The sequence below is a fragment of the Crocodylus siamensis genome, chromosome 6 (genome assembly GCF_052110815.1).
Source record: "Crocodylus siamensis isolate JL-2025a chromosome 6, ASM5211081v1, whole genome shotgun sequence".
NCBI classification, from domain to species: domain Eukaryota; kingdom Metazoa; phylum Chordata; order Crocodylia; family Crocodylidae; genus Crocodylus; species Crocodylus siamensis.
Window position 1 is genome coordinate 95,610,101 of NC_143400.1, and position 26,679 is coordinate 95,636,779.

The 26,679-nt window shown below is 50.9% G+C and overlaps 1 protein-coding gene across 7 annotated transcripts in view; it reads left to right on the forward strand.

Moving 5' to 3' along the window:
- LPP (LIM domain containing preferred translocation partner in lipoma) overlaps nt 1–26,679 on the forward strand; it is a 423,011-nt gene that overhangs the window by 256,920 nt on the left and 139,412 nt on the right. For all 7 annotated transcript variants that reach the window (XM_090050830.1, XM_090050829.1, XM_090050835.1 and 4 more), the window contains one exon: nt 4,903–5,586. In XM_090050830.1, the coding sequence (XP_089906956.1) occupies nt 4,903–5,586 (684 nt within the window). The remainder of the gene's footprint in view (nt 1–4,902; nt 5,587–26,679) is intronic.

The following is a 26,679-nucleotide window of genomic DNA, read 5'->3' on the forward strand; positions in this document are numbered from 1 at the left end:
AGCCAGCCGTGCATTATGCTTCTGGGGACTCGTGCTGATGCAAACTTCCTCTGCTTCAAGGCAGGCTGTGGTTTGGTGGCCGTGATGCAACCTTCAGTGACATGCCCAGGTCATGCAGCGAGTTAGCGGGCGACCTCGGGACTCCAGCTGTTCTCATTACGCCCAGGCCACGCGGTTAGAAGGAGGCATCGGCTGGCCTTGCGCCCGCGGGACCCCTTCTGCACCCTCTGCGGGCTGCATTTCCTCTCTGGGGAGGCATGGTGGTCCGGTCTCTGTCCTGCAGGCACCTGCGACCAATTCAGTTCAATCACAGCAAAAACTGCCGAGGTCTTGGAGTGACCCCAGATGCATGTGTTATAGGAGCAGGCCCTCGGTGCCTTCTTTAGCAACCCGCTTTTCAGTCGCAAGCTGGGTACAGGATGGGTGACTTAAACCCCTTCCACGCTTCCTTTCCATCCCCACCCACTAATAGCCCATTGCCATTAAAATATTATCCATCTTCTCTCAGCCCCACATGGCAAAGAAGTGCTTTCTCGGTAGCAATTACACTCTCCCACCATTTGGGCCTTTCATCCCATTACAGTAAGTAGACAAACTACTGTCATTTGCAAGGACAGGATATGCAAGGAAACAGGAAGGTTGCTAGTGCTCGCAGCATGTATTCTGTGCTTGCTTGGTGCGGTGGCTCAGATAAACGAGCAAGCTTTCTCATCACGTGTTAGGGGGGCAGGCTTCTGGCAATAACCCCTCTCCAGTATTTCCCTCCACCATACATCTTGTCCAGTGATTCTCAACCGGGGTGTCGTAGCAGGTTCAAACGGGGTGCCGCTCAACACAACAATTATAGTTTCATAGTTGATCGGGTCAGAAGAGACCTGAGCAGATCATGGAGTCCGACCCCCTGCCCTGGCAGGAAAGGGCACTGGGGTCAAACGACTCCATAAAGGTCTTCATCTAATCTCCTCTTAAAGCCCCCCAGGGTAGGAGCCTGCACCACTTCTCTTGGAAGTTGGTCCCAGACCCTAGCCGCCCTGACCGTGAAGTCGCCTCCTGATATCTAACCTAAACCTCCCCTCTGCCGGCTTGTGACCGTTATTCCTGGTCACTCCTGGTGGTGCTCGGGGGAGCAGGGACTCCCCCAGCGCCTGCTGGTCCCCCCTGACTAGTTTATAACAGGCCACAAGATCCCCCCTCAGCCTTCTCTTGTGGAGGCTGAACAAGTTCAGGTCCCATCGCCTCTCCTCGTAGGGCCTGCCCTGCTGCCCCCGACCATGCGAGTGACCTCCTTTGGACCCTCTCCATGCTGTCCACATCCCTCCTGAAGTGCGGCGCCCAGAACTGGACGCAGTACTCCCGCTGCGGCCTGACCAGTGCCGCACAGAGGGGGAGGGTCACCTCCCTGGACCTGCTCGAGATGCATCTGTGGATGCACGACAAGGTGCGGTCGGCCTTCCTGACCGCGTCCCCACGCTGCCGGCCCATGTTCATCTTGGAGTCAGTGATGCCTCCAAGATCCTCTTCTGCCTCTGCCCTGACGAGAAGGGAGTTCCCTAACCTGTAGGTCTGGTGCTGGCTCTTCCTCCCCAGGTGCAGCACCTTGCACTTGTCGGTGTTGAAACCCATCCTGTTCTCATCCGCCCACCCCTGTAACCTGTCTAGGGCTGATTGCAGCCTATTCCTTCCTCCTAGTGTGCCCACATCCCCCACATCTTAGTGTCATCAGCAAATTTGAACAGGTGCTTTTTACCCCCTCATCCAAGTCACTGATGAAGATGTTGAGCAGTGCGGGCCCGAGGACCGAGCCCCGGGGGACCCCCCTGCCCACGTCCCTCCAGGGCGAACATGCCCCGTCCACCACCGCTGTCTGGGTGCGGCCCTCCCGCCAGTTGGCGACACGTCTGACTGTGTGGGTTCGACACCACACCCCCAGTTTCTTAATGAGAACGGGGTGAGAGACAGTGTCGAAGGCCTCCGAAAGTCCAGGAAGACGATGTCCACTGCTACCCCTGCGTCTAAGGATGTGGTGACCTGGTCGTAGAGGCCGCCAGGTTGGTCTGACAGGACCTGCCGCTCATGAACCGTGCTGGTTGCCCCTGAGCATGATCTCCCCCCGGCCCCTCGTGGACATGCACCAGGATAACTCTCTCAAAAAGCTTGCCCAGGATCGAGGTAAGATTGACTGGCCTGTAGCTCCCGGGTCCTCCTTCCTCCCCTTTTTGAAGGTGGGAACCACGTTGGCCTCTTCCAGTCCTCCGGCCCCACACCAGAGCACCACGAGTGCTCGTACAGCCGTGCCGGGGGTCCCGCAAGGACCGCAGCCAATTCCCGCAGCACTCGGGGATGGAGATCGTCCGGACCCCCTGATTTGAACACGTCCAGTCCCGCCAGACGCTCCCGGACTCGATCCGCCCTGACCCTCGCCTGGGTGCGCCTCCCCTGGGGCTGAGGGGGGCCGGTGGAGGGTGACCCGGTCCCTGCTCAGGAAAATGGAGGCAAAGAAGGCGTTAAATAGGTTAGCTTTGTCATCTGGTGTGACGACCAGATTTCCCAGCTTGTCTTGCAAGCTGATGATTCAAGCAAGGGGAGTCTTGAGTCCCACGAGAGGTGCTTTGAGACTAGAAAGGATGGGAACCACTGATCTTCAGTCCCTAAGTCTGTACACCTCTTCTCAGTCCCTTTGCCTTCTTGCTGTTCCCGGGTATCCCATGGCTGTGTTCGAGGGTCTCTTGCAGCATTGCAACCAAATTTCGGGCGTAGGCCTAGCGGTGCATTTGGAAGCAATAGCAAGCCCTTGGATGGAGTCTCACGTCTCTCCTTGCAACATTAAGAGTTAAAGGGTCTCTCTCGTGTCTTTTGATCCAGGCTTGTGCTGTGTTCTCCTTCCCTTTTTCTCTATCCCCAGTGGGGGTTTGCTCCAGAGCTGCTGCCACCACTGTGAAGTGTGAAAATGCCGTAGCACAGCTTAGGAATTCCCTCACGTGAGTGCCCGCGCTAGTTAATATTCATTATTTCTCTGCTTGGCGAGGATTAAATTTGAAATTTAATTATTCCTTTCTGATTGACTTTTATTGGTGGGTTGCAGATGCGAGGTTGAGCAGCTGAATCAGACGTCTATGAGCGGTGCAGTCTCTCTCTACTGCTTTCCTGATTCTAGCACTAACCCCTGCAAGATTAGTAATGTCTAGAAACAAGCCTATGATTGGGGGTTGAGAGAGCTCAGTTTGGTATCCTGTATCTTCAGAGAGAACCGCACGTGTCTACACCAAAGGCAGAAATTAACTCTTCGATTATAGAGCTGTATAGATGGGGTAGTTAGAGAAGGATAGAGACTCTTAGGTTGAGATTATAGTACTGAACACAAGGTAGATTTGCAGCTTATGGGCTGACTATGTCAGAGATGCATTAGCTTTCATAAGCAGCAGCTTACTTCATCAGATGTTAAGAAGGGGTCTTGGCAATACTCACTCCAGTATGAGGGCTTTAAAGAAAAGATGTGTACAACCTTTAACTCTAACTTAAAGGGGAGCAGTAAGAACAATGTTTTAAAAGCTGCTTTTTTGCATTTGGATGGATGCATGCATGCATGCATGCATGTATCTATGTATCTGTAGGGAGCTAGGCAGGTGGATGGATGGAAAGATGGATGGATGGGTAGATGGATGGATGCATGCATGCATGCATGTATGTATGTGTAGGTAGGTAGATAGGCAGGTGGATGGATGGGTAGATGCATGCATGCATGTATGTATGGGTGGGTGGGTGGATGCATGTATGTATGTGTAAGTGGGCGGGTGGATCTTTTTTAGAGGGAAAAAAAATGAAAGGGGAAGAGGATCCTACTGGTTTTTAAACCCTAAACATTGCAACATGTCCTCCTTTGGTTTGGTGGGAAGACCCACAGATGATCTTTGATGTACTTTTAAAACACTTTGTCACGCTTTTGGGTTGGATTATTGGCCAAGAGGTCCTTCCTACCCAGCGTTCATTAGGCACTGGAAGTAAATAGGTCCTAACAAAAGCAGCATGCAAGCCTGTTAAGACCTAAAATCCTTCCTGTCTGTTGCTCAGCTCGGGCTTTGTCATCGTTTTACTAATTCTCCATTTGTCCGCTGAGGCCCAGGGCCACGGCAGAGGCTGGGATTTGAGTCTGTGTTTCCTGTCCCCTCTGTGTTGGATCACAGTAGGTTTCGGGGAGCTGATATTTTAAGCTTTCAGGTCCGTTGGCTGGGTTTGTGCTCTTGTGCTCCGGCGTGACGTGTTTTAACCTCACCAGGATCCCCCACGGCTTTGCAGCAGCCGAGTTGAGAGCAGGCTCTATATTTGTATATTGGCATCACTTTATGTTTTGCTTTGGCACCTGAACTCGGGTAACATTATATTGCCTTGGGAGCCCTTCCACGGGAACCGCTTTCAAACTGTCTCTCCGTATGGCCTTCTGTGTGTCGAAACGCGAGTCCTTCTCGGCGGGCAGTAACCTGTGAACACGTTCAGGGATCTGCATGCCACAACTGCCTTTCATCCTGCTTTCTCCCTCTTATTTTAGGGGGATCCTTTACGTTTAGTGCTCATCGACTCCCCCCTCATTACTGTCCAAAAATGCCTTCTTTTTTTGTTCCCTTTCAGGCAGCTTTTTATAGTGGAAGAACTGCAGAGAAAAGGTGAAATATCCTGCGTGGCAGTTCTGTTGCATTGCTCCGGCTTTGTCCCTGTTCTGTCAGAGCCGGGCAGGTTGCTGTAACTGCTTTCTAATGTGTGGTCTTGGGTACGTTCCTGCCTCACTAAGCAGTTTCAGGCGCTGTGCAGATGCTGCTGTAAAATCCCGTTTCCAGTTAACCCTCGTGTTCGCTTCGCGACGATGCCTCCCTGCTGGCACTGAGGTCTCTCCCTTTGTTTGCTCCACAGGGCTCTGGGATGCCCCCCGGTTCCTCTGTGGCCGCCGGCCCAGGCTCCACTCCTGTCACCGGCCACAAGCGGATGATTATTCCAAACCAACCTCCTCTCACCGCCACCAAGAAGTCCACCAGCAAGGCCCCAGCTCAGCCGTCCCCCATCCCAGTCACCCCAGTGGGCACGCTGAAGCCTCAACCAGTCCCAGCTTCTTATACCACTGCGTCCACTCCCAGCCGGCCGGCGTTCAACGTGCAGGTGAAAATGGCTCAGCCCAGCCCTCACTTCCAGCCCTCCGGCCCTCAGCCCGGTCTGTACACCAGCCTCGGTCCAAACCAGCCCTATGGACCGCAGCTGACTCGCCCCCCCGGGCCAGCCCAGTACGCTCCATCCCAGCCCCGGGGCCCGGAGTACGGATACGGTCCCCAGCTCGCGCGCCTGTCAGAGCTTGGCTACGGCTACGTGGCACCCCAGGGGCGTTACCAAGACCCCTACTACGCCGCAGGCCCTGCCTACGGGGGAAGAAACAGCTCCGAGCCGCCCTATGCTCCGCAAAACACCTGGAAGCCCGAGCCGGCGTATCCCGCAGCCAACCCCATGGCCCAGACCCCCGCGGGGATGTACCAGCCGCCTGGCACGAAGAAGACCTACATCACCGATCCAGTCCTGGCACCGCAGCCGCCACCCTTGCAAGCAAAGGTAAGAGATGCATCGAGACAGCCGCTCCACAGCCCAGGGCCCAAACAGAGTGGCTGTCTCTCTGTCATTAGCTTAATGACTCTAACGAGCCCGTACGGTGCAGGCGAACATGTCGGAAGCCGTATTGCCTGGCTTATCCGCGGCGTTATTTGAACTTAGGTGATTGCAACCCATTTCTTTGCTTCCCATCAAGGCTGGGCTGTAACAGGCACAGAAACAGCTGAGCCTAGGGTCCCTAAGGGTGCTTGAAAACCGAGGAGAGGAGAATTTGCCATCTTAATTTATAGGTGCGCTTAGAAACCTCACCTTTGCTAGGGGGTGAAAGGGTCTGGTTTATAGGAAAGCACTGCTCTTTGGCGGAGTTCACCCTGCGGGTGACAGTGGACAGGGGTAACTTCAAACTGTTTCGGAAGTGGCGGTGGGGGGGGCGGGATTTCTGCTTTTCCCCTCCACTCCCATACTGGCAGAGTGAAGCTAAACCTCTGTCAACTTTAAACTGATTGACAGAGCTTTAAAGATAACACCGGTATAGTGGTTGCCTCAAATGGGACAGGGCAGACGGATGGGACAGTTACAGCAGGTCGCCTGTAAGACGTAAGGCACTTGAACTAGCTGCCACGCCGCACCCTGGGACTGTACAACTCACTGTTGCAGTTAATCCGCTGTACGGTGTCACAGGTCCCTCGTCAGCCAGGTCTGAGGCTGTTTGGCCTTTTATTCTGTACACCGGTCAGTCTCCTTGGCTCACTACTTGCCACTAGATAGATTGCAAGAAGCGGGGACAAAGCCACGTTGCTTGTTGCATGGGTTTCAAGCGACTCTGGAGGCCGACATCCTGCCTCGCAGTGCTGAGAAATCCTTATTGCCGAGACCGCAGGAATAAAGTTCCCTGCGCCAACCCACGGGAGGGATGATATCCCTCGCTGGGGACTGTAAGATGGCTGGGCAGTTGCTGTCCATCTTCTCCAACAACAATTTGATGGTGATCCTCGGTAGATGGGTGGCTAGGTGTCAAAGCATTGGGGCACGGCAGAGAGCAGCTCTTGCCTTCAAACAGAGCAGGACTTACAAGCTTTGGCTAGCAGGAATTTAAATTTTTGCATGGCTTCTTGTGGGCACAGGGCTCTGCCGAGGCAGATCTCAGCATAGGAGCAGGGTCTTGGCAAGACAGGGAAAAACCATTAAAAAAACAACTAACCACCACCACCACCTACACGGCCATAGCCAAGGTAAGGAATCATTTTCCATGGCCATGAAGCCAAATTTCAGCTTTAGCCCTAGCGGTGTATTTGGAAGGAGTAGCAAACCCTTGGACTGAGTCTTGACTCTCTCCTTGCAAAATAAGAGTGTTCAAACCGCCCTGTACCGTGAGCCCAGCTTGCACGTGTCGGCCCCCTTGTCCCCACTTAGGCCTGGGGGCACCTGGGTTTCAAGTCCCCATAGCCCAAGCCCATCTTGCTGCATCTCAGTGCAGCATGTCTCAGGCCTTTTCATGCTGTCAATAAGGGTGAAAGAGAAAGCAAAAAATTTCTCCTCCCTCCCCCCAAAATTTCTCCTCCCTCTGCCATGGTCTTTGCATCTAATAAAAAGCCTTTTCCATTGGCCATTGGTCCTGTGTGTGCGCACATATATCCATTTTAACGAACTCTGGTGCAGCATCTCTATGGAAACACAAATCATTTCTAATCACAAACAGTACCAGGCTGTCAGCCTTATTTGCATTGAAAGACTGGAGGGGACAAAACATTTTAAGATAAGGGTTTATGTATGTTATATATATATATATATTGGGTTCTTCTGGAAAATAGCCACTTTGCTTATTCACAAATCCCTCTGGACCTTGCATTTCCTCCTCAGCTTGCTGAAAGGCTCACTTTGCCGTCCTATTTCAGCCCAGAGGTGTCATTGCCCTGCCAAGGAGAGGCTGTGGAAGGGCAGCCCGTTCCCAGGTGGTAATCAGGAGAGGGGTAGAGCTCGCAGAGTAGCAGCAATCGTGCAGTCCGCGTGCCTGAACGTTGTGTCATCGGTCATAAAAGTAGCATCATCTTAACAGACTGAATCTTACTTCTTTCCCTTTGCAAGATGGCTTGTTTTGGAAGAACTGACTTTTGAAAGGGATTTTATATCAGGGGAAAATCAGATGAAAATGTTACAACCCTGCCTTCTATCAGAGGGGCCATTCGTGCTGTTTTCCTTGGGGCATGATGGGTTTGGGCTTGTTCACACTCTTGCCACCTGCGGGCTCTATTTTGATGTGTTTTGCATGGTCAAGGTCTGTTTATAGAAAGTTTTTATTTAGTTAAATGAGTGTGGCCCTGGGTGAAGAACGAGACACCAGTTTGCATCTCATCATATGCAAGAACATGGGAGCTGCCATGGACTGGGGCAGACCCTAGGTCCATCTTGGCCAGTCTCGCGCATCACATAGCGGAAGAAAGTGCATGCTGAACTTGTCCTGGCCAGGGATTTTTTCCCCCTGTTCTTGTCCCACATGCAACCTCCAGCATTTGAGGTCCAGGAAGTTGTGATTTAGAGGCCGATCCCTCAATCCCATGCTCAATAGGGGCCGATGCCCCTTTCCCCCCAAGAATTTGCCCAGTGTCTTTGTGAATCTGGTTAAACAATCAGCTATCTTGTGGCAATGAGCCCCGAGTTTTAATTATGCGCAATGCAAAGTAAGAACTTCCTTTGGCTGGTTTTAAATTGCTACCTGCTTGTTCCGCTTTATAACCCCTAGTTTTTATATTGCGAGGGATGGTAAACCATAAATCCCTTATCGACTTTCTCTTCACCCTTTGGTATTTTGTAAACCCTTATCATGTCCCCCATTGAGTATTCTTCTAAACCAAATGGGTCTGGCCAGCAGGAATTTAAATCTTTGCAAAATTTAACCTGGAGGTCCTGAAGGCATCAAATAATTTCCAAGTGTTTATGCAAACGAGCATGTTCTTGAACATGACGTGCATAAAACTAAGGGATGCTGTCCCGAATCTGTCCTCACCGAGGAGTCTGTGCTGGGGCCGCTTGGAGAGAAACCTGAATTTCTTTCATTCACATAAGAGGCCAGGGGAATTGGGCTGCAATTGGCTTTTTGTTTGCTGCATGTCTCGGAAGAGGTGCAGAGGGCCATGGCCTGTCTCTGACCGGCGCGGGCAGCGCGCCATGCACTAATCGTGATGCAGTTGCCGCTGATCCAAAGCAAATCTGGACTGGTATGGGAACAGAAAATAATCTGCACTGGCCCCGAAAGCCTGCGTAGGACAAAGCGTCGCGTTTAGGAAGTGGAAGTGCCAAGCGAGTCGGATCAGGCCAGGCTGGTGTCAAATTCCCTCTTTGGGCCGATTGTGGAAGTGAGAAGGAGGCATTTGAAACCGGTGGGAATGTTTAGCCTTTTGTAGTGATTCTGCGAGTCTTAATGCCCGAGTCATAATTAGGAAATGAACTAATGAAGCATATGTCCTCATTTAAACCTTAGCATTCCACCAGGGCATTCCTGCCCAAATAGCTCCGCGGCTCTAATCTGCCACATATGTCGAGGGGATATCCAGGCAGAGCCATGTGATTAAACTGGGGAACCATGTGAGAGGTCCTGCTCGTCGCGCCTTTTGCCCACTCGCGCATAGTCCAGTTCTCCAGCATCCCCCAAGGTAATGCCATGCCACCCACAGGCCGTGGAGCACCAGACCGTAATGAGTCATTTTTGTAGCTCTCCGCAGTAGGGAATACAAGCGGCAGCAGGCAGGCTTCAGTGCAAAGGATTTTTAGTTGCAAGCTTTCGTCCTGGCCGTAGCAGAAACCAAGACATGCTGTCTCTCGGCAGCTGTGAAAGGTAAAGGTGTCCCATTTATCGGCCTTTGAGGTCTTGGCTGCTTCTTTCATCTCGGCGCCGGGGGGACGTGATGTGCTCAGCACCATGTGGTCCCCCCCCAGCCCCGCTAGTCACTGGGCCTATATCAGATCATGAAACTCGTGCTGAACCCATCAGCTCCGTGCTTTTCCAGAGCTCAGTCTTCATGCTGTTGAGAAACTATTTAAACTATTTCCCAAAGCACGCTGGCTCCTGATGGGGACACCAGGAATCACAAAGCAGATGTAGGGATGGAAATGCTACACCTTCCCTCTTTCAATGTGGCTCATTCACACAACAGTACAGTGTTCCTGTCCCTTCACCTGGAAGACCCCGTGTCTCTTTGTCACTAGGAATCCAGCAGTACGGATCTTCATGCGAGGAAAATTGGGATGAACTTTCAGCAGCATCAAACCCAAGCTCCTTGGGTGCCTGGGATTGCAGTCTCAGTATCTGGGCTCGGACCCTGGGTTTGTTACCGGATTAGTTCACCAGCAAGGTCACGGTGTGATTTCTGGGTCCAGTCCGGATGCAGATACAGTCCTGAAAAGTAGTGCATTTCTTGTGATTTTTCAGTCCAAGAATTTGGAAGCCTTTTGACAAAGCAGCAGATCTCAGATCACTGCCCTTTCAAAGGGGCATCTTGAAAGAACAAAGTTAAATCTGAGCTCTGATTTAGTATCACAGGAGAATCATAGAGTCATAAAAAATGAGGGTGTAGAGGGACCTCAGGAGTCATGTGGTCCAACCCCCTGCTCCAAGCAGGAGCTGCCCCAGCTGCGTCATCCCAGCCGGGGCTCTGTCGAGCCAGGTCTTCAAAACCTCCAAGGATGAAGACTGCACCACCTCTCTGGGGAGCCTGTTCCAGTGCTTCACCAACCTCCTAGTAAGAAAGTTTTCCCTAATATCTACCCTCAACTTCCCTTGCTGAAGCTTGAGCCCATTGCTTCTTCTGTCATCTAATGGGCCTGTAGTTAGCCGGATCCGCTCTCCTCCCTTTCTTGAAGATCGGCACCACATTGGCCTTCTTCCAGTCTTCGGGCACTACACCAGAGCGCCAGGAGTTTTCCAAGAGTTGTGCCAGGGGCTGGGCTATGACACTCGCCAGCTCCTTGAGTGCCCTGGGGTGCAGGTTGTCAGGGCCGGCTGACTCGAAGGTATCCAGCTTCTCAAGGTGTTCCTTCACGGGGTCAGCATTTACGAGGGCAGGGGATCCCCCTCACCCGGACCTCCCTGTCCCATAGCAGGCATGGGCGTCCCGTGTGACTGATGAAAGACTGACGCAAAGTACCTATTTAATAGGTTGGCTTTTTCCTGGGCGTCAGTTGTCAGTTGCCCCATCTGGTTTAGCAGGGGTCCAACATTGCCCTTGCTTTTCCTCCGGCTCCCCACATACCTGAAAAAGGATTTTTTGTTGTCCTTGATGCCTGAAGCTAGTTGGAGTTCAGTTGCAGCCTTGGCTTTCCTGGTTTGCTCCCTGCAGGACCGGACCAGCGCGGAGTAATCCTCCTTGGAGGTGAATCCCATCCTCCGTCCTTTGTAGGCTTTCCTTTTTAGCCGCAGGAGGTCCGCTAGGTCCCTGGAGAGCCAGGGGGGCTGCTGTGCCTTCTTGCTGCCTTTCCTCTGAGATGGGATAGACTTAGCTTGTGCACTGAGGATCGCTTCCTTGAGAAGCAACCACTCTTCTTGAACTCCCAACTCCCTGGGGTCACGGTCCCTGAGGGCCTGACCGAGTAGCCTCCTGAGCTTGTCAAAGTCGGCTTTTCTGAAGTCGAGGACTTCTGTGTTGCTGACTGACTGTCCAGCTTTACGGCGGATGGTGAAGGCGATCAGCTCGCGGTCGCTGTCACCCAGCTTCCCATCCTCTGATGACAGAGGCACTGCAATGTCACAAACAGCGGTAGGCTTTTAGGTGATCTTGCTGCAACACAGGAGCGGGGCAGGGAGGCCAAAGCATACCCAGCCTTCATGAGATCCGTGGTCACGGCAGCATCCTGCTGACTGGTTTTAGATGCAAACAGCTGCCATCTCGTAACATGCCAGTGGCTTTCGACCGCCCGTCAGCATCGGCGATGCTCTCAGTAACCCCTAAGGAGAATTAAGCACAGAGAACGGCACCGGTGAACGAAGGAAAGCTAACAAGCTACGGCTCTCGGCGAGGCTTTGATGGTGACCAGTTTGTCTGGGTGAAGTGCTGGACGAGGCATGTCTGAATCCACAGCCCTAATGATCTCGTGAAACTTGCCTTGCCCAAAGTGTCTCCTGGATGGTGCCTGGGTTGCTTCTCGCTCTGCTGTCCGACTCTTTTTAAATCTGCCCCGGAGACGTGTGTTGGGATGTCACATCTTCGTTGCAGAGGCGCCTGCTCTCCCGTGTCCTTCCCTGTGATTGACATGCTCTGCTTGTGCCGCTACAGTCATTTTTTATGGCCTGCTATCACTCACATGAAATAAAATAGAGAGATCTGGCAGTTAGGTTTTAACTGCAACTAGTGTTGTTGCTGCTCGCTGCTAGTCTAGCGACTAGGAGGAATGAAGGCAGGCCGGTTCCTTGGGTAGGTGTTTATCTTTTATTAGACCCACTGAGTAGTTGGGGAAAAAATGTTCTTTGCAAGTTTTCAGGTGCAATCGCCCTTCTTCAGGCGATTGAATATGAGAAATGAATAAGGTGTGCCGCGTTCCCTCCTTCTGCCATAGGGAAAATACGACTCGATCCTCTTCAGTGCAGGGAGCATCTTGCCCACGTTGTTACCGCTGTCTTTTCCATGGAGGGCTTTTTACCCCAGACTGCTTGTACTGGCTGGAAAAATTTAATTGAAACTATTGTCTATTGGAAAAGGTTGTTTTGAAGAAAGTGATTTTTTTTCTGTCAAAATCTGACAGATTCTGTTGAAAATTTTAATGGAAAATATTTTGAAGTGGTGTGTCGGGGAGGAGGTGGTTATGCATTGGAGTAGATTGCCTAGAGAGGTTGTGGAGATCTCCATCCTTGGCAGGTAAAGAACAATTTAGGCAAACACTTGCCAGGAGTGGTTTTGATGGGGCTGATCCTGCCTCTAACAGGACTAGACAATCTCAAGAGATCCTGGACAGCCCTAATTAATTAAAACAAAATATAAGATTATGAATATGTACTAACGTACAGCTGCTCTTAATGATTTTAAGTATGGAGTTATTCTGTTGTTTCATTTTTAAGAGGTAAGTTCTGAAGCAAGGCGAAAAATAAAATAACGTGCAAGTGAAGTAAATACGAAAAAAAAATTTAAAAAGTTGAAATGAAAATTTGAAATTCCAGTGTAACACTTCCAAATTCCCAAATGAATCCCTTCTGAAATGAATTGTTTTCTTAAAAGTACTTTTAGTAGGAGGTAGATAGATGGGTGGGTAGATGGGTAGATAGATAAATAGGTAGGTGCGTGGATAGGTAGATAGATAGGTGGGTGGCTGGATAGGTAGATGGGTAGATAGATGGGTGGGTAGATGGATGGGTAGATAGATAGATAGGTAGGTGGATGGGTAGATGTGTAGACAGATAGGTAAGTAGGTTGGTGGATGTATGGGTAGATAGGTGGGTGGGTGGATAGGTAGATGAGTGGGTGGGTGGATGGATGGGCAGATAGGTGGGTGGGTAGATGGATGGATGGGCGAGTAGATAGATATATAGGCGGGCAGGTGGGTGGGTAGAGATAGCTATATAAATAGATATAAACGTACCATTTCTTTCTGCGCTGGGATGCAGACTGACGGCAAGTGCTAACATTTCCGGCAGACTGAGGCGTGAGTTTTGATGAGCTCTGGGTAGAGCTGGACTGAGCCGCGGACTCTGCCACAGGCCTGAGCGACTGCAGAGCTCCAGGCCGCGTGTCTTGTTGCATGAAACGGGAACCGAAGTGCTGCGGCAGAGGAGAAGCAGCGGCCAGGCGGTGGCTCTACAGCTGAGAAGAGCGGTTTGGAGTGAGACCTCGGGCAAGCTCTGGGTCTCTGAGCTTAATTTGTTTGGGCTAAGTTGCTTAATTTTTGCGTGTCCTGTTTTGCCCCTACGTCAGTAGGACTAGTACTGCTTACCTGTGACGTCTGGAGTGAGCCCCTGTGTCTCAGTCTTCGGGAAGTCCTTCCAGGTGAAAAGACATTTTCAGAGGTGCACCGAAAAGAAAAAAAGACATTTTCAGAGGTGCACCGTGATGTTACGAACCAGGCTGTTCCCCGTGAGAGCCGACACCAGCGGTATTGCGGCTGAGAGCCTGCATAGAGCCCATCTCATAGGCTGAGCTGTCCTTTGTGTTGCTTCCTTTATGTTGCCCCTACCCCACCACGCTTCTTGTGGAGCAGTTTTGTTTGCAGGTGGGAACCAGCCAGTGATAAGGAGTGCTTCAAAATGGTCACGTTGGGCCCATATTTTGAGACTGCCTTGCTGAATGAGAGAAGAACAGGGGCTAGTAATTGTACCCGGTACAGGAGTGCGGGTGAAAGATAGCTGAGAGTGGGAACGGGTGAATTCAGCATCCGTTTGTGAGCTAAAAAGAAAGCAACTTAAATTTGCAGCTTTCAAACAGCTTTTGCAGTTTCTTAGTCTTTAGACTGTCACAATGGGTTAGCCGTGCAAGAGGAATAGTGGAACAAGAGGCTTTGAGCATAATACCTGGATGTTCTTTCTTGCTCCTTCTTAAAATAATCTGAGGACAATGCCTTCATACAGGATGAGGCCAGCCTGGAAGTTATTTAAGGGCGCTGACTTGGTGCTGTTTAACTCTTGATAACTAAAGTCCTTTCTGCATTTGTGGAAGTTAATTATGTTGGTGGTGCCATCTGCTAATTAAGGATTCCCTCGTTAAGCAGGCATGCTTGTCAGCTTCACTATCATAGAGGCAAAGCAGGTCCAGGTTCCTGAGTTCGGTTTCTAGGCCTGACACGGATCCGTGCCGCGACACCAGGGAGATGTCTGTGGTTCAACATCTGTAACGTTGGGTTTGCAGTATGAATCCACTCCCCTGCGCGCTGTCGATAGGATCCATTCCTGTTTGCAGCCCTAGGGCTCAAGGTTTGGGAAAAGGGTGAAATCACATTGTTGTGAGGTCCTCAATTAATAATGCTATGGGCGCAATTCTCCTCCTGGCCTCATGGTGAAAGGGCCCTCTCTCACACACAGAGAACCGATAATAGTAAGACGTAGCTTTCATGTTTCGGTCAGGCAAAAATAAATCTCATGCGGTTCAACAAGGACAAGTGCAAAGTCCTGCACTGAGGAGGGAGCGATCCCCTGCACCGGGGCAGGCTGGGGGGGCGGGCTGGGCAGCAGCTCTGCAGAAAAGGACCTGGGGGGACAGGGGACAAGAAGCTGGACAGGAGCCGGCAGTGTGCCCTCGTGCCAAGAAGGCGACCGGCTTCTGCAGCACTGGGGAGGCCACATCTGGAGTCCTGTGTCCAGCTGTGGCCCCCACTACAGAAAGGATGTGGACACGTTGGAGAGAGTCCAGTGAAAATGGTGGTGGGCTGGGGGACAGGACTGGTGTGGAGAGGCTGAGGCAAATGGGCTGATTGAGTCTGCAGAAGAGAAGACCGAGGGGGATTGAACAGCAGCCATCACCTCCCTGCTGGGGGGCTGCAAAGAGGCTGGAGCTGGGCTGGTCTCAGTGGGGGAAGATGACAGAAGAAGCAATGGGCTCAAGCTGCAGCAAGGGAAGTTGAGGTTGGATATTAGGAAAAACTCTCACGAGGAGGGTAGTGAAGCACTGGGACAGGTTAGCCAGGGAGGTGGTGCAGTCTCCATCCGTGGAGGTGTTGAAGACCCGGGTAGACAAAGCCTTGCCTGGGACGATGGAGTTGGGGCTGGTCCTGCTGGGAGCAGGGGGTTGGCCTGGATGTGACCCCCTGAGGTCCCTCCCATCCCTCGTTTCCTAGGACTCAGTGATTCTGCTTTCCATACGAGGGCATTGATGACGGTGGGTGAGTTTCATCAGTCCGGTTTACAACCAGTGAAACCAGAGCACAAACAGGCACGGAGGCTTTGTCCAAGGTAGGGAATCTCGAATTTGGTACTCTAGAGACCTAGATTGTCAAACCATCTGGGGCCTGGGACCTGCAACGGGGGAGAGGGGCTGTGGCTCTTCTCTTGAGCGAAGTAGAAGGTGTCTCGAGGCCCAAACCGAATGCCTTTACCATGCAAGGGCCACATCCCATTGGAGGTCTGGATCGAGTGCCTACTTCCGTGAGCAACCCGGTTACGCGAATGAGAACCGCTCGTGCTGCGCTACCTTGGGGAATAGCCCGAATCTGTAAGAGTTGGGCCTGCCTCGAGTCATGCCTGCTGGGGGATCCTCAAAACACAGGCTCACAAATGAAGCTGCTCTCCGCCGGCTGCTCACAGAAGACCCGGCGACTTTGGCGGTATCGCGTTTAAGCTATAATTGCAGTTCGAGGAGTCGACAGTAGCTTTGTATTGAGTACGCCGGCACGGCACGGTTTTGAAATCTAATGATACGGAAGAATCTCCGGGGACTGCGGCTATATTTACTGAGCATAAATGTTCCAATAATAAACGCACTTACAGCCCCACATCGCGCCGCCTCCTGTTAAGATTTACCTCCCGATAACGATAAAGCAAATCAGTGTATTAAATGAAATAGCATCCTTTAAAAAAATTCCCGTTGCCAGCTCAAAGAGCCCCTGCAAGGCACGCGGCATCTGCAATTATACTGACAATTTTTCTTAAATGAAAATAATAGTGAATTATAAAGTTGTAAAATTGTTTTGCAACAGTGTTTTGTTTTATAACCCATATTATTTCACCTACTAGCTGTCTGGCTCTAGCGCAAGTTATATAATGTGATATTATGAATATGGTGCCTTGACTTTTTGTCTAAGGAATTAATTTAGGAGCGCTAAACTTTCCAATCAGATGTGCTGCTTTGTTCCAGACGCGGCATATTCTGTCTGCCTGAAAAATATCAGATAAACCAGGGCTTGCTTGCAACACAGCTATTCGTACGCCTCCTTACCCAAATGAACAGGGGTGGGACTTGGATTGACGTGGCTCCTCGAGACAGACCAGGCTGAAATGCGCTGTCTGAAGTCAGCTCCATAAAACAAATTAGGAAACCAGTCTTTTGTATGTGAGCTGATCGGTCTGCTGTTATCAAGGATTTCCCTTTGCTCGGTTTAGTGCCGGCACAGATAAATGAACGGTTGTTATTCTCGCTAGCTTGTATTTATGTCAACAGTTTTCATCCCGAAAGATTGTGAGCCCTTGTTTTGTTAAGCTCGAACTAATAAGCAGCAACTTAAACTGATACGTTGGGATTGCTTCATCCATCAGCGAAATGGAGCCTCAGCTGTAGTAAAACAGCACATTAGTGGGATCACTTTGCTTCCATTATTTCCTCATTTTGCATTCCTGCTTACTCCTGAAGTGTACTGACACCTGAAGCATATGTGCCCCTCCTTCTTTGTGACTGCTCATTCCCATGCATGGAGTCACCTCCGCTTCTGCTGTGCAAAGGGGGAGGTTGTATAGAAAAATGCGTGGTTGCACCGGATAAGGAAAGGAAGTCCTGCAAGGGTGGTGCCTGCGATAGGTTGGCCCTACGTTCAAACCAGGAAGCCTAAGATGGCAACGGATCCTGCAAGATTTGTACCACGTGAGTAGGCGGAAACCTTGGGAAACGTCCTGAGAGCGTCCTGTGGACTTCAGGGCCCCAAGGGACCACGAGGGTCCTTTTGTCTGACCTTGTGTCTTGCACCTATTTGAGCAGCTGGTGGCTGAAGCTGAGCAGATGTCTCAACCTCCCCGAGCCAGAGGTTGCACAGGCAAGATATGCATATTCAGCCCTGGAGACCACCTTCTACCCATCTCCCACCAAGCTGCATGGCCCTTAGATACGCAGACACGTGCCCCAGCCCAAGACCGAACGAACAAGGACCCGGTGTTTATAAGCCCATCTGGTTTTGCTGCTCTTCTGTCTGAACACCTGCCTCTGCTTCCTTCTGTGTTCAACATACTCCCGTCCCCCATGTCTGCAAGCAGTGACAGATTAGGTAGGGGAAAAGGATGGGACTGGCACTCGGTGGATGCAGGGTGTAATTTGTGGCACACCTGCCAAAAAAAAGGTTGTCCTCCATTGTCCTAATCACTCTTCGGCCTCTCCCCCAGCCCCATTGCATTTGTAGCTCTTGTGGTGTGGACAGCCAGCGGCTCTGACCCAAATCTCCATTGCACCCAGCTCATCAAGAAGACATCAGGCATAGATGTGCCCCTTGTTTGCATGGTGGAGTCCATCAAGTCCTCCATCAGCAAGCGCCACTTGTTCATCCCTGAACTTAACCCGTGAGATAGGGCAGGATTGCTGATCCCCTTTCCCAGATGGAGACCTGAGAGTATGGAAAGTATGAAATGTCTTGCCCATGTCATCAGGACTCATGGTAGAGAAGATATCTTGTATTAGACCAAGAAGATTTTTGCAAAAAAAGGTCTTTTAATTGTAGGCTTTTGGGCACAAACAGGAGTTGTCCATCTGTTGACTCCTCTGTGAAGTCCTATGAAATGTGAACTATCATTTCTACCCAGGAGACCTTTTACAATCTTTTCTCTGATGCCTGAAGAAGGGCGCTGGTGCCCGAAAGCTTGCAAATAAAGAATGCTTTTTGCAAGAATCTTGTTGGTCTAATAACATCATCTCTACAATGAGATGCTCATCATCTCTCCAACAAGTCCTGATTGCCTTTTCCTCTAGACCAATACGGCTACAACCTGGATACCTTGCCCAGGTAAAGCATTGGACCAGGCTACCTAGGGATGTGGTGGACTCTCCATCCTAAACCCAACTTGACAAAGTCTTGGCTGGGATGATGTGGTTGGGGCTGGTCCTGCTTGGAGCAGGGGTTGGAGTAGATGTGACCTCCTGAGGTCCCTTCAATCCTCGTTGCCTGCAGTTGTAAGTCTAAGCCATGAATTTGGTAGAGGTAGGAATACAACCCAGATCTCCAGTGTCCTAATCCAGGAGACTTTAACCCCAAAGTCTGCTTGTTTTCTCTTGCCTTTGGACTTGATGAGCAACCAAAGGAATCCAGGCCTTTCCCTGGGAGGGTTAAACCAGCGCATCCCACAAAAGCCTTACAGTGACACCCCCAAATCACTGTACCAACAGTGGATGCTTCTTGCTAGTAGCTCTTGGGTTCACAGAAAACTTCAGGCCATTCCCTTGGAAACAAAACTGCTCCTTTAAACAATGGAAAATTCCACCGAGGGGTTAAGCGTGTGTGTGCGCGTGTGTGCACGCATGCATGTTCACACGCTTGTGTTGCCTCTTTTCCAGTCAGATCGCTCACCCATAAGTACATCTGAAGCTAGTTTTCAAACCTGAATTCAGCATCCCACCCACCCGTTTCTCACCCTCTGAGCATCAGGTCACCTTATGGCAATTAAATACAAAGCCGTGATTAAAACTGTGTGTATGACTTTTTTTTTTTTTCAAACCTCATCGTGAATTTACATGGCATGAAGATAAGAAAAGTGGAAGGATAAAGATGACTAGCAACTCATTTCTGTGTGACCTGCTTTTGAATAAACAACATTATAGTCCACAGTCCATTATCTCAGAAGTACAATGTGTTCAGTTGCCAAAAAAAGGGTTGTCAGATAGAAGCGGATAGTCAAAAGGACACATGCACTGGAGTGAACATGCGTCTATTGTATTCAGTATAATATTATACAAACGGGGCTGGTTTGTTGTTGCCTTATTTTTTTTTTTTTTTTGCCTTTTTTGTTTCTAGTTGACCACAGATGAGCTTACGCGGAGCGTTTTAATATTATTTCATAAACATCTAATTGCAGGCTTTGGAGAGAGGTGCAAGCATTGCTAGGCAAATAAAATAAGGCATGCTCCACACAGCCCTGTAATAAGGCTTCCAATACAAAAGTGGAAAAACAAGTCATTAGTTACAACCATCGAACGGAAGAGGTCTAATGGGAACCACAGGATAAACATTCCATTTTATTATGTCTTCGTTATATGTTTCACAGGACTCCATGGTTATAAATTAGAATTGCTTTTTGCAGCAGCGGCTGTTAAAAGTTCAAAATCTGTGAATGTACCTATTATTTTTATTTATATCCCAGCAGGCTACTAGCAAAAATTACCTTTTTTGTTTTTCCCTCTCTTCCCCCCCCACACCTGTTCATTAGTTAAAAGATGGAAAATGCATACAAATGCCCATTTGAAGGCAGCATTTAAAAGTAACTTTTTATCAAGATGGTATCAATCTAAAGAAAGGGGTGGGGGGGGGAGAGTTTGAGCAACGCAACCTTCCTCAAGTTGGCAAGTTCTCTTATTTGTCTGCAAAGTTCACCGAGTGCCGGCGAAAGGGTCCAGAACATTTACTTTATCTGCAACAGATTAGATGGGATTTGTACGTGAGACCTTGCGCTGACGAAGCAGAACGCTTTCCAGCGCTCCACTTAGTCCAACAGTGTTGAAGACTGGCATCTCCTGTTAGTCGCAAAGCAGGCGCCGGCGTGGAAAGATTTCCCGGCGTCCCCATCAGGAGGGGAGCACACCTCTGGGTACAAGAGATTATCCTATCTCAAGCCCTGGGCCTCCTTTCTGGCACTCCTAGCAAAGCACACGGTTTTGATGTGACCCACGGACCTCACCGCCACCAGCTGCTAGTGAGGACGAGAGATCAGCTTCAAAATCGAGAGAGGGATTTGGGGTTTGGAAAAGTGCCGTTCCTATATGTATAAAATTGGATGCACGTGTAGAAGGGAGTAAAAACCGTGATACTGCAGGACAGGTGGGATTGGGACGGGTATTCCACAGTCGCAGGCTGCTGATTTTTACTGCGCAGTAACCTAATTAACTAATGACCAAAAATTACTGTGTAGCACAGATGCACATCTACACGTGCACACCCATACTGCTCAGTAACTATGACAACTTATGCCGACTTGGGTGTAAATTTGATTTGATCAACTTTGCACCCAATTAGTTACTGCACAGTAACGCACGTGTAGACGCCTTACTGCGCAGTAACCCCGCGCGCGTGTGGACTAACTTTAATCCCAAGTCAGTCCACTCACAGTGTTGCTGCGCTTTAACATCTGCACATGTAGACACCGGCCTAAAAACCACTAAGTTACTGCGCAGTAAATGCATGTGTAGATGCACCCTATGTGTAGATACTTCCTACCCACCAACCAGCACGTTTCCCCACATGCCGTTACTGCTGTTTTGCTAGTATTGTTTAATAATTGTTTTAAATAGGAGCTAATATTCAGTAGGAGATGCTGTGGGACTGGCCTTGTTTATTAGCTAGCTAGAGAAATTAAAAATGGCTGTTAGTGCAAGAGGGCTGTGTGTGGAAGTAGAGGAGTTTGTTTTCCTGCACAAGACCATATCCAGCAAACTTGACCTCCTACTGTGATGACAGCTTCTCAGAAATTATTTATTTCCCATTTTAGACATTGGGCAGTGACTCAGTGTGCCCTGGAAATATTATCACTGTAGCAATTTTCTCATGTGGTAGCTCAGCTTAATGGTAGAGAAATGGGCAGTTGCAAGTCCAGACACTATAAAGTTGGAGCTATGGTCTAAAAATAAAGCGTTTGGTTAACATTTCGCTGTCAACAACCTTCCTGCAGCCATGCAGGCTACAACCACGGGATAAGTGGCTTTGTGCAATTCCAGGCACACTTTGCGTGGCACGTCATGGACAGAAGAAACACCTGCAGAAGGTGAATGTGTTGGTGGCACTGCTCATTCCTAGTGCCGCTTTGCAACTGCATTGTGTTTGCCCCTACTATAGGGAAGAGCAAGGTTTAGAAGAGTGCTAATGAGCAAATATGAGACCAGACAGCAGGATTCGTCTGAGGTCTACTCCTGACTTTTGCCAGCAATTTGCTCTGTGGTTTTAGGCAACTTGGATTAATTTTTCTTTGCTGCAGCCTCCTTAGTAAAACAAGTAGGATGTTTGCCTCCGATTTTGTAATAGCGGTGTTCTGAGTCTGCATTGTCTGCAAGGCATTTTCAGAGTCTGGAAATGCAAAGTATTATTGCCATTTCCCAGACCAGTAGGGAATTAAATCCTACGTGGAGTTTCTCATAATGGGTGTGGTGGGTCTTAGGAAAGGCTGGTATTTTTACATCTTCGTAGGGGAGCTAGGAGAAGTGAGCGCCTGTTCTTACACTGCTGATCAAAATGGGGGTTTTTTTAGGATTTGTAGCACGTTTTAGATCATCAGAGCTCTTCTGTGAGCAGTCCCTGGCATCTCCATCGTGAAAGGCGAGGTGTAGCAACAAGGGGATCCAACCAAGAACCACCAAATTGTGTCTCCGCTAATTGATCAGCTGTGGGTCTGGAGCTGTGATTCATGAACTGCGAAGGGCCGGGGGGGCTGGCCCGAAGGGAGAGTAAAAGGTTCTTGGAGGATGCTGAAAAAGGAGGATGCTGAAAAAGGTGGAGGAGCACTGAATTAATCAAGCCACATAGGGTTAATTGGTAGATGAGTCTTAGGAGAGTGTCAGAGATGGGAATTGGGTAGCATTCCTGATCACGAGAGGCTATTGCAACCAATGGTGCATATGGCCTTGGAGTGGCTTGAGTGCATTCTGGTATTTAAAAAGAGAGAATTTTTTTTTTTTTTTTTTTGCAATTTCCTAATTGGTCTAATAACGAGTTCTATATTTTTGCACTGCTGGTATTTATATCATGCAAAAACACCACTGTGCATGTGCAAAGGGGTGGTTCTTTGGGGTATTTTTTTTTTGGAGGGGGAGGGAAGAAGCAAGCAACTGTTTCATTCACAAGCAGGCAGAAAAGGCCAGGTCAGGCTTTGCTGGTTATCAGCATACTGAAGTTTTCTATTACTCAAGCGCCGGCCTGCGTTGCTGTGAAGACGGGTGGGAAGCAGGGGGAGAGACGAACGCTGCTGCTCGGCGTCAGGGCTCGTTCAACCAGCCCTCTCTGCCGGTCGGTTCGGAGTTGTCCGCCTGGAGTTCGGTGGCCGCGTGCTGCCCCATTTAATTTTAGGAGACTGTAAAACCAAGTAGGTCATGAAAGTGGCTGCCTTGCAACTGGAGTCTGGCTGCCTATCCTCCACCGACTCCAGCTGCTGGGAATTTATGAGAGCCAACCGCGGAGAGCATCCAGAAACTCAGCCATGCAAGAGCCGGCCGCGGTTTTCGGGGCCCAAGCAGATGCAGCAGCATCTAGGGAGCTGGGCTGCAGTCGTGATGAGCAAAGTTTCATCCAGAGCATGTGCAGTGATTCCCACGGGTCCTGGGAGCTGCCTGCCTCAGCTAACATACTGTGCTAAGTATGATGAGCCAGACCATCCCGTGGTGTAAACCAGGGTAACTTTAGCAGAACAGCGGCAGCAGTTTTGACCCCATCGTTCTTGGCATTTCTTGATGCTTATCATCCCAAACAGCACTTGGGGATTGCGTGAGATCACCGCCTAACCCCTTGTCTCCCATTACTCTGTGGCCTAAAAGAGGAAAGCGGTAGGTCTGATTCTGGGGTCACGTGCAATGCTCAGCTCTGTCTGCTTTTGCTTCCTTTTTTTCCCCCTGCTCCTGGCTTTGCCCCTGGTTTGGCTTGCAGGGAAGTGTGACAAAGAGGCACAGGTGTGCACCTTTCCTCATACCTGTGCGATTATTGCTGGGTGGATTAACGCTGGCAGCGACCCAGCAAGGAACAGTAATCACAAGCAACACATCAATATGGACGTGGGAAAAGCACTCGAGCACACAGACCAGGGAGCATAAAAGGGGCTGAGAGCTTAAGACTCCAGCATATGTTGACATCAAAAAAACCTGAACTGGCAGTGGTCCTGCGGTGCGTGCCATGCCCTTGTGCAGGTCATCCTGCAGTGCGGACATTGGCAGTGCCACCCTTGCACGGCTGGTCATTTGTATTGCTTTCACCCTGTCCATCCCACGGCCGCACTCCCACGAGACAGGGAGCCCCATGCCGGATCCAGGCTTACCTCCAGCCAGCAACACGCATTCCCAGTAGGGATCCCTCTAGGAGTGGGTCACATGAAGCCCACAAGCTCCATCTCTTGATTCTCCCATACTAAAGGGCTGATGAAGCCTCCCAGTTCCTCTGTGTTCCTGGCAGGTTTCAACCCAGCTGAGGAAATGGAGACCTGGGTTAAGTGATATGCCCATAGCTAAGTTGGCAGTGGCAGGGATGGATGAACCCCTGAGTTCTGGGACCTGACAAATGGGTGCTGTCCAAAGAAGAAATTGTGCAATAATAATCCCCGGAACGGTAGTGGTTTGGGGGCTCCTTTGGCCTGCATTGAACTTGTGCGTGGGCGTCTGAAGGTCGCTTTTTGTGGCTAAATATTTGTCTGCTGTGTTTGTGCATCCAGGCATCGTGAGTGGGCCTTTAATGAGGAATGGCTGAACTCGCTCTGCCAATCTGGCTGTAAAACAAAGGGCGAGGGGAAAACCAGATGCACTGGATGTTGTATTGTGTTTGCACATCCTGGCACAGCTGGCTCATCTGCTCTTTTCAGAACCGAAGGGAAGGAGGATCGCAAACATTTGCCAAGTGCTCTTTAGCAGGAATCAGCTAAATAAATCAATCTGTTGCAGTATTTATCAGGGCACTGTTTTGTCCAGGCATTAACGTGACTTTTTTTTTCCCCTGCACTGTCCTAGCCGGGGGAGGCCAGCCAGGAAGGATAAAACAGCCTGGCCCTCCAGCAAGCTGCTGTCCAGAACTTGCCACAGCGGGGAGCGTAGGCAGAAGTTAACAGGGAGACGGGATCTGCTCAGGGCATAGCCGGAGGATAGCAGTCTCATCCACCCCTGCCTGCTTATAGCCCTGCAAACCCTGTCTTTCATGCACTCCCATACGTGAGCGCACGCAGGTACGTGCACTTGCTCTCTGTCCTCTGTAGCAGCGTGGAGACCGTGCTCAGTAGCTTGTAACACCTCTTGGTCTTAAATGGGGCAGCAAGGATCCCAAGGGGTCAGGTATCGCTAAGGGGTGCTGGTTAAGGATGAGGCCTCCATTGTGCACAGCCACAACCTGTGTCTTCTGCTCTTCTCCTGCAGCAGCGAGTTCCCAAGATATACGCCTGCTCCGCGTCCTGCTTCTTCAGCATTTTGCCCTTCCTCTTTGCTCCCAGGTGAAGGACCGGGATCGTTTCACTGGCGAGCCCCGCCTCGCCCAGGATATGCCGTGCTTAGGTGCCCATAAACCTGAGCGAGGTGGGCTTTTGGCTGCCCATATCTGGGCCGGTTGCATACCTGCAGGGTGTATGTATGCAGCGCAGCCGGTGGCTTTGCTCCGTGGCTTCGTTCCCCACTGCCGGGAGCTGGGCCGTTTGCGCAGCTGCGACAGCTGATTCATGTATATTTACCGTATTGTTTGCTCTTGTCGCATCGCTTGCCCTTCTAATTAGGCGTCCCTGGCTGGAGGCCAGCTCCAGAAGGGGTGGACAGGCTGTACAGTACAGCATGAGGCAGCACACAAAGGTTTTGCCTCGTTGTGTTGGAGGGAGGCTTAATTGCACTCCATCAGCAAGTGTTTAACATTCACGGGGACGCCCGCGGTAACCGGTGCGTGCCTCGGATGCTGAGCGCTGGCGTGGGCCGCCGGCCACTTGTTGCTTCTCCGGGCCGGCGCCGGCGGGAGCAGCGCTTGGCACGAGCTCTCGATGTTGCGCGTGCGGGACCGAGAGGAGCCTCACGCTGGGAGAGAGGAAGGTTATCCCCCTGCCTCCAAACCCAATGGACCCCCACCCTGCAGACCCCTGAGACATGAGCCTTAAAACCGCCCAATTCCTGCATAAAGCCCAAAGACTGCAGACTTCAGCAGCCGTTTCAGCTCACCGAAGAAGGTGCATCGGAGCATTAGGGCCTGGGTTAATGATGATGGAGACCAGGACCTGGATGGCAAGCTGAACCCGTGGGAGGGTAAATGCTGGAGGGGCAGGGTCTGCACGGCTCTGAAGGCCACCGAGTCCAAGGAAGCTGAGCAGGCTCATTGCCAAGAAGCATTTCTTGACAGCTCCTTCCTCAAATCACTTCATCTCTCCTTCCTTGTTCCTTGTTCCTCTTTCCAACTCCTTGCCCATGGCTCCAAGGCCATGCCCGGCTCTGTTCGTGGCTGACCATCCGCAAGCTGTGCACGTGCTTGTTCCTTCTTCCCCCGTCTGCTCCCGGCATCACCCCCTGCTCTCAGCACAGCCTTCCTCTCCTCCTCCTCCTCCCAGACCCCTCTCTGCAGCGCACAGCCTCCTTCCCAAGTGTGCCTGATGCAAGGCAGGGAGAAGCCAGCCGGTCTTTTCAGTGCCCTTTGCAGGCTTGAGCGTGGGCAAGTTTCCCCGAATACTACGGGGCTCGCTTGGTAGAGCGTTTGCAGGCTCTGGTCCCAAAATGAAGCTCCTGTGGAGCTCAGGTCTTGGTTTAAAAGAACCACACTCGGGCTGCACATCCCGGGCCCAGATTTCAGACACCCTGAAGCCGAGGGCTCGCTCAGCTCGTCTGGAGGCAGCCGAGCCTTAAACGTGGGATCGAGACCCAGGTTTGCCTCTAAGCAGCGGTTCTTTCCCCTCCTCGCCTGAGTCTTTTGCAAAGCTCGTGCTTCAGCTCGCTCTTCCCAGCGCACCAGCCCTGCTACAAGGCTCGGGTCGGGCATCTGAAGTGTCCACGAAAACGTTCATCGATGCCCTTTCTCCGCCCGTTTTGTGTTGGCCATGCTTGCGGATCGTGGACACGTGCCATTTCTCCGGAGCTGCCTCCTGGGCTGTATTGACACGGCACCGGTATTTGCATGTAAAAACATTCACCCGACTCGCGGGGGAGTTCTCTCGCAAGGCAGGAGATGAACCGAAGCTCGGCTTGGAAAGGTTCAGATGGCATTGGCTTTTTACCCCCTCGCTGTGTGAAGAGGCCGGCACTGAAGGGGCTGCAGAGGGTGCTCGAGGATGCTTCAGGTTTGCCTCCAGGCATGAGTGTAGCAGGACCCTGGCACTAGTCGTGGAAAACGAACTGAGCCTCATCGCGCCAGCAGCACGCTGGCTCGCCGGCGAGTGCTACGTGGGAGACGGAGGAACTCTCCCTGTGCTTTTACACCCTTAGCGCCGGCCCTCGCCCACACCTCGAGCACGCTCCTGCTTCTCTCCCCCCGCCTTGAGACCTGTGCTCCTCCGGGCACCATTAATAACAGCCACCCCCCTTCATCAGCCTTCTCTCTGTTTATTTAGGACTTGACCTTTTGAGTGTTTGTGCTGAACAG